General features: G+C 50.0%; 1 protein-coding gene across 14 annotated transcripts in view; it reads right to left on the bottom strand.

Annotated features, from left to right (window-relative positions):
* PTPN3 (protein tyrosine phosphatase non-receptor type 3) overlaps positions 1-14,276 on the bottom strand; it is a 135,792-nt gene that overhangs the window by 19,959 nt on the left and 101,557 nt on the right. For all 14 annotated transcript variants that reach the window (XM_045195082.3, XM_045195084.3, XM_053921918.1 and 11 more), the window contains 5 exons: positions 11,544-11,730; positions 11,300-11,377; positions 10,137-10,193; positions 8,701-8,857; positions 6,149-6,309 (listed from right to left, as the gene is read on the bottom strand). In XM_045195082.3, coding sequence (XP_045051017.1) covers positions 6,149-6,309; positions 8,701-8,857; positions 10,137-10,193; positions 11,300-11,377; positions 11,544-11,730 — 640 coding nt within the window. The remainder of the gene's footprint in view (positions 1-6,148; positions 6,310-8,700; positions 8,858-10,136; positions 10,194-11,299; positions 11,378-11,543; positions 11,731-14,276) is intronic.

Below are 14,276 nucleotides of genomic sequence, written 5' to 3'. Positions count from 1 at the left end.
GAACTCGAGACAAGGCACTTTCGAGTACTTGGAAAAAACACAATTTTCTTTGCTCAATCCCGGGCCGACAGTGAGGCAGGCAGAGCGGACCCTTTACGTTCAGCCCTAGAACGAGAGCCATCAGGAGGCTGGAGACAGCATCACAGCAACGGGGGTTGTGAGACCGCTTAGTTTCACTAAAAACCACGGAGTTCCACGACCTAACAGGTTCTGTTCTTATCTCATCAGAGTGTAGTTCGAAGAAGCTGTGACACTGAGGTATATCATAAGAAGCTTTGCTGACATGTTTGCGTTGCCAGCTCCGGCCTCCAAAGACAGAAAACCGAACGTTGGCAGCTGGAGCTGTGCCACGTGGTGCAGGCAGGACGGGTGAGATGACACAGGGCTTTCTTTTTAATGTCATGTAATATGGGAGAGAGGGCATCAGGAGATGACTCTACTCTCCTCAGACTTCTGGCCCAACCAAAGACGTGCAATCTAGTACGTCCCTCGGATGAGGGCTCTGGACACCCAGCTGGTCTCCGAGCAGGGCCCATAGAGCAGAAGCAAGCACTCTGCCAACTGTATGATCAGGTGAAGGCGACTTCCCACCAGAATTCTTGGAGGCTGAGAACCCGAGGGGGAAGAGAAAGGGAAAAGAAAGAAAAAAAGGGGGAGGGGAGGGGACTTGAAGGGACAATAGGGAAGGAGAGCAGAGGGAAACAGATCTTCTTCCATGCCTTCGGCAAAGACCAGAGCCTACTTTAGGGCAATGCCTTTTGAAACACCCACCGACAGTCTGCTTCCCAGACCAAGCACTGTGGTCTCCACGAGGGCAGGTGCCTTGCTTGTTTTGATCACCACCATAAACCTACAGCCCCTAGTAGGTGCTTAATGGAAATCTGTAGCATTAAGGAATGATGATACTTGCTGCTTTAAACAAAGGGTAGAAGCCACTTGAATGCAGCATGACAAGAGGTGGCACAGAGTCATATAAGGAAAGGGCGACCAATTTTTCACAAAGGCCCCAAGGACCACTTTGCAGTCACTGTCATTCGCTACTCCCGGGAAGCTTGTCCACACCGGGGACTTCCCCTCTCCCTGCGGGTACACAGACTAGCTCCAGGGGACTTGGGGCCTCTCCCGACCTTCCCATAAAGGTCTGCTGAAGTGACCTGACATTATTGCTGGTAATTGGGGGACCTTCAACAGTGCAGCTTTAAGTGCAGGGTCCCAGAGGTGGCTGCTGACCCTGGCCCACCGAGGTAGTCTGGCGGGGTCCCTTTCACAGATAAACGATGGTGGGCTGGGGCGGCACCTGCAATGTAAAGCCCTCACAGTGTGCTCCCTGTATCCCACACACATCACAGACCATTTTCGTTTCTTAAAAAAAAAAAGAAAGAAAGAAAAGAAAAGAAAAGAAAAAATGGTTTGGAATATTTTTTAAATGCTTTTTTTTTTTTTTTAAGGTGTGAGTTCTAACCCTGAAGGTACAATGGCCTTAACTAATTCCTACCTCTGTCAATTTAAACCTTTCATTAAGTCTTCTGTTCCCTTTGTCCTTCCAAACCAACTTTCACAACAACCACAGGAGCCAGTGAGTCACTTGTGTAGACACAAATGGGTGTTTCCTACAGTGGGCGATGGAGGAGTTGAGTCAAGGAAAAAGAGGTCAGGAGAAGACCTCTGGATTCGGGTGAGGATGGAAGATGCCAACGTGGGACAGTGGGCCTCCGTGAGTGTGACGTGGCCCTTGGTGGGTGGAGTCTTGCAGCCACTGCTCTACCTCACCAGCTGGGAAGGGAGGACGCATGTCCCTTATTTTCTGTCAACCACATCCCGCAAGTCTCCAAAGAGGTCTTATTGGACAAGGAAGCTGTAAGTCACCTGGTCCTCGGATGAGGATGGGTACAGCGGCCTTTGTGGGGAGGCTGGTGTTCAGAGGACAAGTCAACACCGCCACCTGGCGCTTACCCAGGGACGCCTATGCTGAGTGCAGAGCCGTCTTCTGCCTTAGACAGAATGTGCAACTCGGGGAAAGCATGGACTGAGCCACAAGCTATTCTCAGGAGGGAATGAAGCTGGGGCTGAATGGGTGAGTTCCTTAAAGGAAGCGAGTGTCCTGGAGGTGATAATGAACTTGAAGCTATGTGAACCCTAGGTCTTTTCCTTTACATGAGACCAGCAGAACACCCTACCTTGGCTGAACAGAGACTATCTGGGCAGTTTGAGGCCAGTCACAAATGCTGCCCCACTGCTCACGCCGAGCAGGTAAACAGAGCAGCTGCTGGAGCGGAGGCCGCATGCAGAGGTCAGGTGAAGAGCTGGTCACACCTGGCAATGGTGAGTTCTGACAATGGATCAGACTTTTAGCACAGATTTTAACCCTAGATCTCCCTCACCAGTGTGACCCTGGGCAGGCCCCTCACCTCGGAGCCTCATTTTCCCCATCTCTAAAGGAGTGGGCCCGATAATTCTGGCTGTATCTCTTTCACAGAACTGTTGTGAGAATCAACAGAGACAACATATGTGAAACACACTCGCAGATCCCAAGTGCTATAGAAATGCTAACTATTAAGTGGGATTTTCTTACAGCTGGGACCAACTGCTTTCTAGAACACATTCGTAATTGTTTATCGAACGAAAGCCACAGGAGGAGCAGGGAAATCCCTTTAATGAAAATGAGCCTCAGAGCGAGCTGTGCTGAAAACCACCTTGTCACCACGGTCCATCATGGCCCAGCCTCCCCTGTCAGGCCCTTTGTGTGGTGCAGTGGGTGGAGCACAGGGTGTGGGCACCTGCTTGGAACCAGCCACCGCTTCCTGCCCCTGTGGTGTTGCCCTATCGGCCAAGCCGCCCGCCGGCCGACAGCACTGCAAGAGCACGAGGAGAACCAGAACTTCAGACAGCCCTGGGTGCCAACCCCAACGCGACATGAGCAGTTTCTGTGTGGAGACTGGGCATGTTCTTTAGACTCGTGGAGCCTCTGTTTGCAAATGATGATAGCTGTTACTCTTTATTGTGCCCTTACCAAGTGCCAGACAATGCATTAAGTATTTATCTTATCTCACCCTTACAACCAACCGGTGAGACACCCAACTGACCAAAGAGGAAGAAGAGGCTACAGAGGTTATGGGACATGCCTGAAGCCACACGGGAAGTGAGCGGTAGAGCCAGGACTTAAAGCCTTGTTTGGCTCCATGTGGCTAGATAGTTTCTCAGATCTTTTCCGGCTCAGATGCTGTCCTAGTTTAAGGACAACTCTCACCTGTAAACACATTGCGTTGCTTGCAAAGGTTATGGGGCTGTTAGGAGAGCAAGCTCTGGAGTCAGTCTGCCTGGGTCCCAGGGAGGCTGTGCCATTTACTGTGCGCTCACCGCCCCCGACTCTCACCCTTCATCTGTGCAATGGGCTGCCATGAGAACTGTGAGGTGATGCGCACAGGGCCCTCGGCACATAGTCAGTGCTCACTAAAGGCTTCCCTTCGTCTTCGCTTCTGGTTTGACCCGCCTTCCTGTGGGATTCTCCTCGAGCAGCTGTGTAGGACATCCTTCCTCGGTCTGTAAGTGGTTGTTAAATTATGTCTCACAGTCTAGGGTTCCGTGGGACAGTGCGCGGAGACTGAGGCAGGGGTCCATGTATCCCACCTGCTCCATCACGGAGCAGCTGTGTTGCTATCTGTTCTGCATTCTGTAATTCTGCAACTGTTATTTACAAAGAGGGTCTCCCTACTTAATTTCTAGGAAATCCACTGGCTAAATGGAAAAAAAGTAAATGTGTACCCAACTAAAATTTAACCCTAAAATTTCTATGTTGTTCATTTCATATGCTATTGTCCCACTATGCGCTCTAAATAAAGGTAAGACTTGGGATAGGCAGCTGTGGGACAATGATTCTGGTCCGATCTCTATCCCCCTCCCCCCATCCTCTGGACCAGCTTGGACGTCAAAACCTCCCAGTGATCTGGTTAAGAGCGCCAAAACCCAGGCGGCTGATTCTGGAGCTGTGGTCTGGGCCCAGTGTGACGAGCTCTTCAGGTACTATCCATTTGGTGGAATGTCATCCTTTGAGAAATACTACTCAAAAACATGGGGGGCAGAGGGGGTACTTCTCTTTATAGCATTTTTAAACTTCTTAATAAAGTCCCGTGACTGTCGTTCAAGGAAAACCTCACGAGGGGCTCCCAATTGTAAATCCTGAGTGCAGGAGATTTTCTGGGGTTGTGACCAAGTTTGGTCTCATTCCTTATTGAGAGCCCACAGCGCCTCCTTCTGGACAGTATGATCAAAGACAACCGGTTCCCTCTGGGCTGAAGGACTTCCATCAGCTGGAGACAGCTCCCAGGACTCCTTGCGGTACTTTTTCACAGCAGGTAGCCCTGTTTCCCTTTGCTACCTGACACTTAAGAGCTTAGTTTCCAACCTCCAGTTTCTACACAACGTACATTCTGTGTAAAGGAATCTTGCCCTATCTTGGTCTTTAGCTGTGTCTGGAATTCATTATACATCCCCTTAAATATACCGAAATTAGACTGTCAATTTCTTGGAGCAAGAAATCCACCTTCTCCCTCCTTCTCTATGTTCCTGATCCAGGGTTTGGCACGTGGTAAACACCTGATACACACCCCTGAATAAATGAATGGCTGCCACTGCCTTTCCCCTTCCATATCCCTTCTAACACCAAACAAAGAATAAAATGAATATACTCTGTATCTGGCTTTTAAGTTCTCCTTGCTTCCATTGTTTTGGAGAGTTTAAAAGTATGCAGTTCCAGTGTTTAAAATGTATATTTCAATTCTGAACTTTTTGCAATGCAAGGCCAGAAAACATAACCACTACATTTTCTTTTTTAAAACCCTAAGCCTACACAGCCTGCTGTCGGCTACTAGAAAGAAGGGCTTTCCCTCCCTTTTTGTAGGTATGCAGGGTGTACCTACCCAATTCTACCCAAGTAATTATATTATTCCTATCCTTCACTCCTTACTTCATTTCCACAAGATATAAACTTTTTTTTTTGTCTATATTATCTGCCACGGCTGTGAAGTTTAAAATTTCCTATTGATTTTTCTGGGGAGTGAAATCAATTCTCCTCGCCTTTCACTTGTGAGTTTTTACTTTTGACTGGTGTTCAACACACACTGCTCTAATGAGGTACTCTATGTACATCCTATTCCTTGCACCGTTACAAAATAAACTCCTCCTCACTCAAGACTCCACGCTTGGCACTCCTTCCTGTTCCATGTTTATACTACTCATTCTTTTGTGAATCAATGTGCGGTCACATCCATTTGATAAACTGCCTACTTTTCCTTCTGTGACTGTTTCCCGTATACAGACAGTGGATTGCCGATGTCTGCTTTTGAACTCGATCAGAGACTGTCTTTCCTAATTTATGAACCCAAACTGTGTCTGCCAGCATTAATCATGATCTATTTCTTAAAATCAACCTGTTTCATGCTTCTTTGTGCTCTTTTATCTTTTATTGCATGAACTACTCTGCTTTCTCCTACCTTGAAGAAAATTTGGATAAACACATTCTATTTTCATTCTGTGAGTGATCAGATCAGTAAAACTGACTTAAGAACAGAGCCTTCTTTTGCCCTGCTTTGCCTTGTAAAGCCTGGTTGTGCTTTTTGTTAACAGCCGCCACCCTGTGATTAGGGGTCCCTCCGGGGAAGGACGACGGCATCCCACTCTGGTAATCACTCATGTCCACACGGTTCTGGGGGACTTGGGAAGGAAAGCCACTATGCCCTCCTGGGATGACACTGCTGCAAACGACACACGATGCCCGGTGGGGTCAGGGACAGGGCTCCTTCATCATCCTGTGGGCGCCCACCCACGCTGCTTCTCCACTACCTTCTACTGCTGAGCGTCTGGAGCTTTTGCGTTGGCAGCTAAATAGCTCCAGAGTCCCTCCCTCCTTGATTTCTCACGCATTTCTCCATGACTACCGAATGTTACCAGAGTAAGAGGTGAGGCAGAGTGCAGGGACGGGCTGTGGTCCGCGTCCCCTGCTTGCTGGGCTCACCCCACTGCCCTGATGCTGGGAGCCCCTGTGCTCTGTGATGAGCCCAGGCCCCCGGGTATCAGGGCTGATTCAGCAGCACCTGGGTAGCCCACCGAGGCCCCGGGGCCCAGGCAGCAGGGTGCCCCGGGACTCCCTTACCTCAAACTGGATCAGCACCGTCCCACTTTCGAGGCCCTTCTTTAGCTGTTCCATGGATCCCTCCAATGTGTCCGCACCCTCTGGACACACGGGGAAAATGGCCTCTGGGAAGAGCTGGCTCAGTTCATCTTCAGATTTGATATCAGCAAAGGAGTGGACAGCTGCAGTGGGCAAGAAAGGGTGCATCTGGCTGTGCGGCAAAGCTCCGGTGATCAGTTTCCTCCCCCCAAATTACACTTGTGACACCTGAATACGGTGGTTCAGAACATCTTATTAAGGGATTAAGCACACAGTAATCATGCTCACCAAAGACACTTCTCGCTGAATGATACAATGTGTTGATTACACAAAATGTCGTACAATTCTGGCTAGCTGGGGATGGTGTTTAGTACTCAGAGGCTTTTGCCAAAGGTAAAAGAAAGGGAAAGGATGTTTTAAAAGAAAACATCTTCGCTCTTTGCTCTCTCTGACCTGCTTCTTCTACCCCATCCCCTCACCCCCTTCTCGGTTCCTTTTCATTTGCTCCCTTAAAATGGGCCCTTCCCGGTCACTGCAGCGAGGTCTGGCATGCTGTCCGTGACGCCTTCGCCCCCAGGACTCAGTCAAGCTCTCGGCCGGGGCCGTTTTTCAGGTGGGAGGCTCCCAGGTAAACATGTGCCAGCCCTACCTCTTCAGCACGATCCCTCCCTTCACGTCAGACTCCACATAAATAAAAACACCTAGGACCCCGCTTCCCCCACCTGCACACTTCCCCAGCCTCACGTGCCTCTTTCTGTCTACTGTTACACTTCCTTTTCCAATCTCTCAAACTGGAAACGGGAGGGTCACCCAGAGGGGGACCTCAGTCCCTCACTCAAAAGCCTTCACCGGCTCCTCACTGCCTTCAAGAGAACAGGAAAGGACAGGAGAGTAACGACCTGTACATTTCTCCACACGTGGGCCCGAATCCCCACAAGGCTGAACAAGAGTCCTTATTCCCACTGCGCAGAAGCGGAAACTGACTCAGGGCAAATGAGCTGTCCAGAGCTGTCGGGGTGGGGCACGGGAATTCCGTCCACGCCTGCCTGACCCTAAAGGCCGCGCCCTTCTCTCCTCTGCAGAGAAGTCCAGCTCTTGTGCTACTTCCACGACTTCTGTCATATTAGCCACTCCCTATGCTGTTTACTGATTTTTCTTTCAATTAGCTCGTACTTTTAGTCAAACATTTCGAACATGAACTTACTACCATTATAGTCCCAGAAGACCAGCGGCACAGCCCTTGTGGCTTTAAGAATCTACGGACAAGTTTCCTCACCTCAGACAGGCCGAGCCCCTCCCGCCGGCCCCATGAGGGCCCGCACACCACCTGTGCGTGGCGAGGCCAGGGGGCCCGGCTCCCAGTCGCTGGACTCCTTCGTTCCCTATCATCCTGTGGCCTCACCCGCACACAGCAGCTGGGCAGCTCACTCAGCCTCCTGTGACTTCGTGTCCCCATCTCCTCGCTTGTGGATAATAATACTGACATTGTAAGAGTGTTATGAGAATTAAAGAGGATAATTATTAATCAGCAGGGTGCCAGGCACTTCGCTGGCGCTCCACAGACATCAGCCTCTATTGCAACTGCATACCTACTGTGTGCTGAGCAGGGTGCTGGGATTTGCTGCAGACGGGGAGAGGTGGGGGTCTGGAGGATTGGTGAAGCCTCACAAGGAGCGGGGAGGACAGCTGACACCGGATGACTCTGGACGGTAAGTTTTAGTGGGAACAGAGAGAGGCAGGAGCGTGTGTACGGAGGGGAGGTGGCGGGGGGCAGGGGGAGCTATGCGTTCACTTGTGAAGGTCAGACTAGAGATGTAAGCCCAGGGCTTTGAGTCACACACTGACAGCATTTTCCCTCCGTGTTTTAAAGCTGGGCAGAAGCATTCAAGGGCTTGGCTTATTGTTTTATAGCAACAACAAGAACAGTGACAGTGTTCAACAGGAGCCATCCTTCGAACAGCTACCACGCATCAGGCAGCAGTCTAGGTACCGTCCCGTACGAGTATCACTTCATCTTCATCAGGACCCCGTGCAGTGCGGACTGTTTATCCTCACTGCACATCAGAGGAAGTTGAAACACAAACTGGGCAAGAGACTTGCTCAAGGTCCCTCAACTGGTAGGAGGCGGAGTGAGAACCTCTGAGAGGCAGCCAGGCCCGACCCCTCTGCTCACTGCCTCTCAAACAAAGCCAAATGCACATGAATAAAACATAACCAGATCCTTCCAGAAAGGGTTGGAAATGCAAATGCCTGCAGGGCCAGGCAGCTATGAGAGGTCCATGCTTGCTGTGGGCGGAGTGGGGTCCTGGAGGAACTGGGGGCCATGCCCTGTATATAAGGGTGGTGGTGGGCGCTGTGTACCTCCACAGGATTGGCTGTGAGGGGCCAGGTCCTGTGTGGGCAGAACTTCAAATTTTTCAGGTGAGAGGTCAGACATCAAGGTTGTTATGTGAAAGTTCTTGGCTTTTTCAAGTGTTGGCCGTGCTGGGCTAGGGCAGCGTCCCTGTGTCTCCTCCCCCACAGGTGGCTCTTACCTTTCCTCCGGATCACCAGGGCCAGCTCCCTTGTGTGGGACTCCCGGCTGGCTTTGATGAACATCACCACTTGGTCATGGGTGTGTTCTGAGATGTCCCGGCCGTTGATTAACACGATTTGATCCCCTTCGTTCAGCTTAGGAATGCAGGTGTCTGCCTGAGGGGAGGGAAGAGCAGGTTTCTCTGGTTACCATGACTCAGCCCTCTAGGGAAGGCCACTGATGCTCCCTGGGCCCGACTCCTGAGCCCGGGACCGGGTTCTCCTTCTCTCCCTCAGGAATTATCGTCGTTATTTTTCCACCCTCTGCTCTGATGCCATGGCAGCTGGTTGCAGGATTCTAACGAAGTGCTGCTCAGACTATGAGTTATGAAACATTCTGGAACAAGGCTGACAAAATCATGGAAGCCATTTCTCTACGACAGCCAGCCTGCACTTGTTAATGTCACGTAATGACTAGGAAGCTTCTGATCTTTTGTTCTCTACATGGGCTGTTAGAAAAATGGCGGTCCAGCCCTGGCTGGTGTGGCTCAGTGGATTGAGTGCCAGCCTGCGAAGCAAAGGGTTGTCGGTTCGATTCCCAATCAGGGCACATGCCTGGGTTGCAGGCCAGGTCCCCAGTGTGGGGAGTGCGAGAGGCAACCACATAGTGATGTGTCCCTCTCTTCTCTCTCCCTTCTGCTCTCTCTAAAAAAAATAAATACAATCTTAAAAAAAGAAGAAGAAGAAAATGGTGCTCTACAGCTGAAAGAGCTTCAGCTCAGAGAGAGTATTTATCCACCTTGCAACAGAGAAGGACTTTGTAAGCATAACACCAAAGGCAGGAACCGGTAGGGAGAGAAGCAATGCATGGAATAGGGTAAAACGAAAGCCTCCTTGTTTGGAAGGGGCCACAAGCAGTATGAAAAGGTCGACCAGCTTAAGGGCCACTTACGAGCAAAGCCCCACACTGGGACCTTCTCAGGAGGCACAGTGACCCTCTGGTGCACACCGCTTCACAAAAAGCACAGGACCTGCTGAGGTGGCCCAGACAGAGGGCTGAGCGCAGGGTGTGGGAGGGAACACAGGGTCTCTGTGTCTACCCAGAGTGAGGAGAAAAGCAAACTGTGCCTCAGTTCCCTCCTCTTGAGCAGCACTTCTAAATTTTAATGTGCACAGCCTTCACCCAAGGAACGTGTCACAAATGCAGGTTCTGGTTCAGGAGGTCTGGGGTGGAGCCTGAGATTCTGCATTTCTAATGAGCTCCCAGGTGCTGCTGGAGTGGCAGCTCGGAGGGACCACACTGAGCAGAAGATTCTGGAAAACAGGGACTCTGCTCTTTTTTAATTTCTGTCCATAGGCATGCATTTACACATGCTCTGTGCTACTGGCTGGAGAGAAACAGGACACAGAAATAGAAATCTATTAGATTTAGTGGAAAGCAAACATGGTTACTTACAGGTGACTCTGGGTTTATCCTCGATACCACGAGAGGCATCTTTTGATCTACTCCTCCCTGAAAACATGGAAATTTAAAATAAACAAACAAACAAAAAAACATGTGAGTAGTCACAGCAATAAAGACACGCAGCTCCTTCTGGCACAGGGGAGGGGTATGACTCCACTTCATCTTGTTCTAATCCCAGGGACGGCACCTTTCAGAAGAACAAGGCTCCTGAGCCTGGGTCTAGTGGGCTGACCAGAAGACTGCTCCACACTCCTACTGCCATCCCCACATTCTGTGAACTTAAGCTGCACTTGGTGAAAGCAAGCTCCTTTAAAGAAAAATGCAAACCACTCCAGCAGAAGGACTCCAAAGGCACAGCCTCGAAGTGCTGCTGGACAGAGGAGTCTCAAGACAGAAGCCACAGACACAGCCACATGCTGTGAGGGCTTTGACCTTGGAGAGCAGGTCATCAGCTGGGCTCCTGGGCTATAGGAAAGGAGTGCATGGTAGCAGCTGTGGGGTGGGCAGCAAAGACCACCTGCCCTCGCTCAGCACTAGAGTTGGGGCTGATAAACTCTTCCTGTAAAGGACTAGAGAGTACGTATTTTAGGCGTTGAGAGGGCTCTGTTGCAAATGCTCAACTCTGCTACCTTAGTGCCCAAGGGGTCATAAACCCTTTGTAAATGAATGGGTGTGGCTGTGTTCCAATAAAACTTTATTTGTAAAAATAGGTGGGTGGGACCCTAGGCCATAGTTTGCAGACCTGCCTCGGGGCTGACAGAGGAGGGTAATGGCCCTGCAGCTTGAGATGCTGTTCTCTCTTATTGGTTCAGCAATGCTGAGGGGCTCTCTTCAAAACTCCTTTTCGAGGGGTAGATCTGCTTGCCAACTGTGAGCCCTCATCTCTCTATGCATCTATCAAAAGGGGTTAAAAATACCGATTTCACTGCTCAGAACTCAGTAAGGTGATACAAATAAGTGCCTAGCAAACACCAAGCACACAACAGGCACTTGGTACGAGGCAGTTGGTATAGCCACACCAAAGCACTCCAGCCCTGGGGTCGGGCCAGTTTCCCATGTAGCCTCAGGTATGTGGCATGCTTCCAGTGGAAATGAAAAAGTCATCCGCAGATTACTTCAGAGAGCAAAACTTCTTATAAATACGTACAACATACCTTTAGATTAAATCCAAATTTTCCATCTTCATCTGGCGTGATACGGATCAAGACTAAGTAGCCATCACCGTTATCATTCTGGAAAATGTTGGAGAGTGGTCAATTATGTAACTTCCCTCTCCAGGGGTTGATAAGAATACATTTTCGGTTACTCATCACTACTTAAGTGAGGTGCCTCTGCGCCAGGAAGCCGGGTAGGTTACCTGGCTCCTTAGGCACCCAGCCAGGACCTGAGCTCACCCACCTTGTCACAGTAGTACTGGCTGGAGTCCTCAGTGGAGCCCCCTTTGGTCACCCTGTGGAAGTCCTCTAAGAACTGCTGATCCACGCCATCCGGGGAGCAGGAGCCGGGAGCATTTGAAGATGGAGACACAGAACTGGATGACGTCCGGGTCAGGCAGCTGTGTGCTGGATTGCTCTCGGATATACTCCTTCATCATGGGGGAGGAGGAGATGTTTTAGTAACTGCATTAATATTTTATTGGAGCAAACATACTGACTGTTGAGGCCTGACATCCCATGGTTGTCACAAACCCTTGGAACCTTGGGAGAGCTCCAAAGGTCAGGGCCCTGGCACACCCTAGGCCACAGGCTACTCTGTCCCCAACTGGCCTAAATATTACCACCATTCGTTTTGGGGGAAAGGGGCAGAAGGTAGGGTGGACCCAGGAGCTGCTGCTAACTCAGCTCCCTTCCCAGCCACGTTAGAAGGGTGGCAGGGAGATGTGCTGGTCACTCTGGAAGTCTGGCCACTGAAGCTCACTCAGGGGCATGCCTCCACCCCTTCTGCAAGCTTCTCCCTTCCATCTCAGTCCTGGCGACAGCTCTGCTTCGCAGAAGTGTTCGCTACCCAGAGGAAACGGGACGGATGCTGCATACCCAGGGCAATTTATATCAATCCTAGTGTGCATTATTTGCCTATTACACCCATTCATCACCCGTGCTGAGAATGTAGTGGTGCCTGTGTGGGACGGTCATACAACATTTCCAACACCGCAGGAAGTTCTGTTGGACAGCGCTGCTCAGAGAGTTACAGGCTATTAGAATTAAACGGGCCTCTATGGTCATCTGGTCCACCTCCCGTTTCACAGATGAAGAAACTGCCATCGAGAGACCCTGAGTGACTTGCCCAAGGTCACAGCTTCCCCCTCACTTGGCAGACAGAAGTCTGACGGACATCAGTCCCCAAGCACCTCTTTCCTCTCCAAGCCACACGGAGTCTGCTCTTAAGACGCCCCCCACATCCTCCTGAGCCCCCGCCACGCAGTGTCTGAACGCACAGGGAGGAACCATCTCAGCTATCACAGTACCAGACATTCGACTTCTCTGCATCACCCCCCCACGAGGGACCACCGCCAGAGCCACAGGCCTGGCAAAAGGTGCCTTAAAAGACCTACAGGACATGGGGCTTTCCTCGTGTTCTACGTACCAGGTTAAGTGACAGGAGAGGTAAGATGAAGACATTCGGAGAAAGAGACAAAAGGCAGTTGCCGCCACCTCTTACTGAATCTTTATTTCAAGCCCTTATTCACGAATCTTTCATTAGGTTAGGGCTTCTCTGTTTCCTAGAAAGTTCAAATTAGCTTACTTTACATGTAAAGTCTGCATCATACTCATACAGCATGAGCCACAATTCCCATTTAGTTGAATATAAAGATTCAGTTTCAGACCAGGGTAGGAACACAGACATACGCAGGAGAAGAGTTGGGCCTTATGGTTTTCGAGTTGAGGGAAGGGTGTTGTGGATAGGAAGGAATTTCAAAGACAGGATATTTTGGAATCAAAGCCATATGCTACTGGTAAGTTTTCAGACTAAAAATGAATGAGACTTTAATTCAAAATTTTAAAAGCTAAAGAAAACCACCTCCAAAACAAAAAACCTCCCCCATGTAGTGGAACGTTGCTAAATTTTGATGTTTACAAGAGCACCACCTAGTGGCAGAATCAAGGCAAAGAGGGTTCATAAAATGCCATGTCCAGTTCCGGGGTGGACCTAATATTTAATACGAAGAAGCTGCAAGTACTAAGAGCATACACATTCAAAAGTTTGGAAGGCTCTGGAGGGTGACAGTGATGGAAAGGGTGAAAAGCATGCAAACAAAAAAACAAGAGCAAGGTGACAAAGCAGAAGAGAACAAAGTTTAGTAAAATTCTAATGCATTTTATATTTATTATTTTTCTAAATTTTTAACGTGTGAATTACATAATCCAAGGTTTTAAAGTATTTTTCTTTTCAGTATAGAACCCAACGATCTGTCTAAAACAGCCCACAGAACTAATAAGAATATATCCAAAGTCATTACGTGCCCAGTGCTATTTTCTAAGCAGGGTTGGGGGGTTACTTGTTGACAGTAACGTATTAAACATATAACGGTATTTTTTGGCTGATCAGCTGTGCACAGACGTTCCCTGTAGGCTGCAAGAATGTTCCGCTCAGTGTGGAGAATGGACAGACAGATGGTGAGGAGGACATCAGATGATGAGATGCAGAGAGAAGGTGGCAGCTGCACAGCACGCTGCCAAACCAAGTGGGCTTCCTCTCTCCTTGAGGCAGGACAAGGCACTAATGAGGGAGAACCCAGTGGCTGAGGAGGGAGGGGCGAAGGGTGAAGGGTGCTGTGGGTGGACCCAGGATTCCCGGGGTAAGGAGTAGGGGAGGGAAGAAAGACAGTGCTGTGACTGGGGAGGAGGGAGCAGATGCAAGAGGTTTGTGCCTGAGGCAGACAGGGGACACCTGTCAGAGGAGGAGGCACACAGAAGGGGGACTGTCACGGTGTCTGGGATCCATCCCCCAGGGTGGATCCAGACCAGCCAGGGTGGAAGTGACCACTCCCTCCCCCAGCTCCCTGGGAATAAAGGTGCAGAGAAGAGCTGACAGGCAGGCAACCAGGTGTTTGCCGCCTGGAAACATGTTTCAGAACTGTAAATGTGACAGGTTTCAGAAACAAAAGCCACGGCAGAATTCTGTTCTCTGAAG

The sequence above is a fragment of the Desmodus rotundus genome, chromosome 1, assembly GCF_022682495.2.
Source record: "Desmodus rotundus isolate HL8 chromosome 1, HLdesRot8A.1, whole genome shotgun sequence".
Lineage (NCBI taxonomy): Eukaryota > Metazoa > Chordata > Mammalia > Chiroptera > Phyllostomidae > Desmodus > Desmodus rotundus.
The sequence above is the reverse complement of the archived record's forward strand: the minus strand, read 5'-3'. Positions and strand labels throughout refer to the sequence as shown.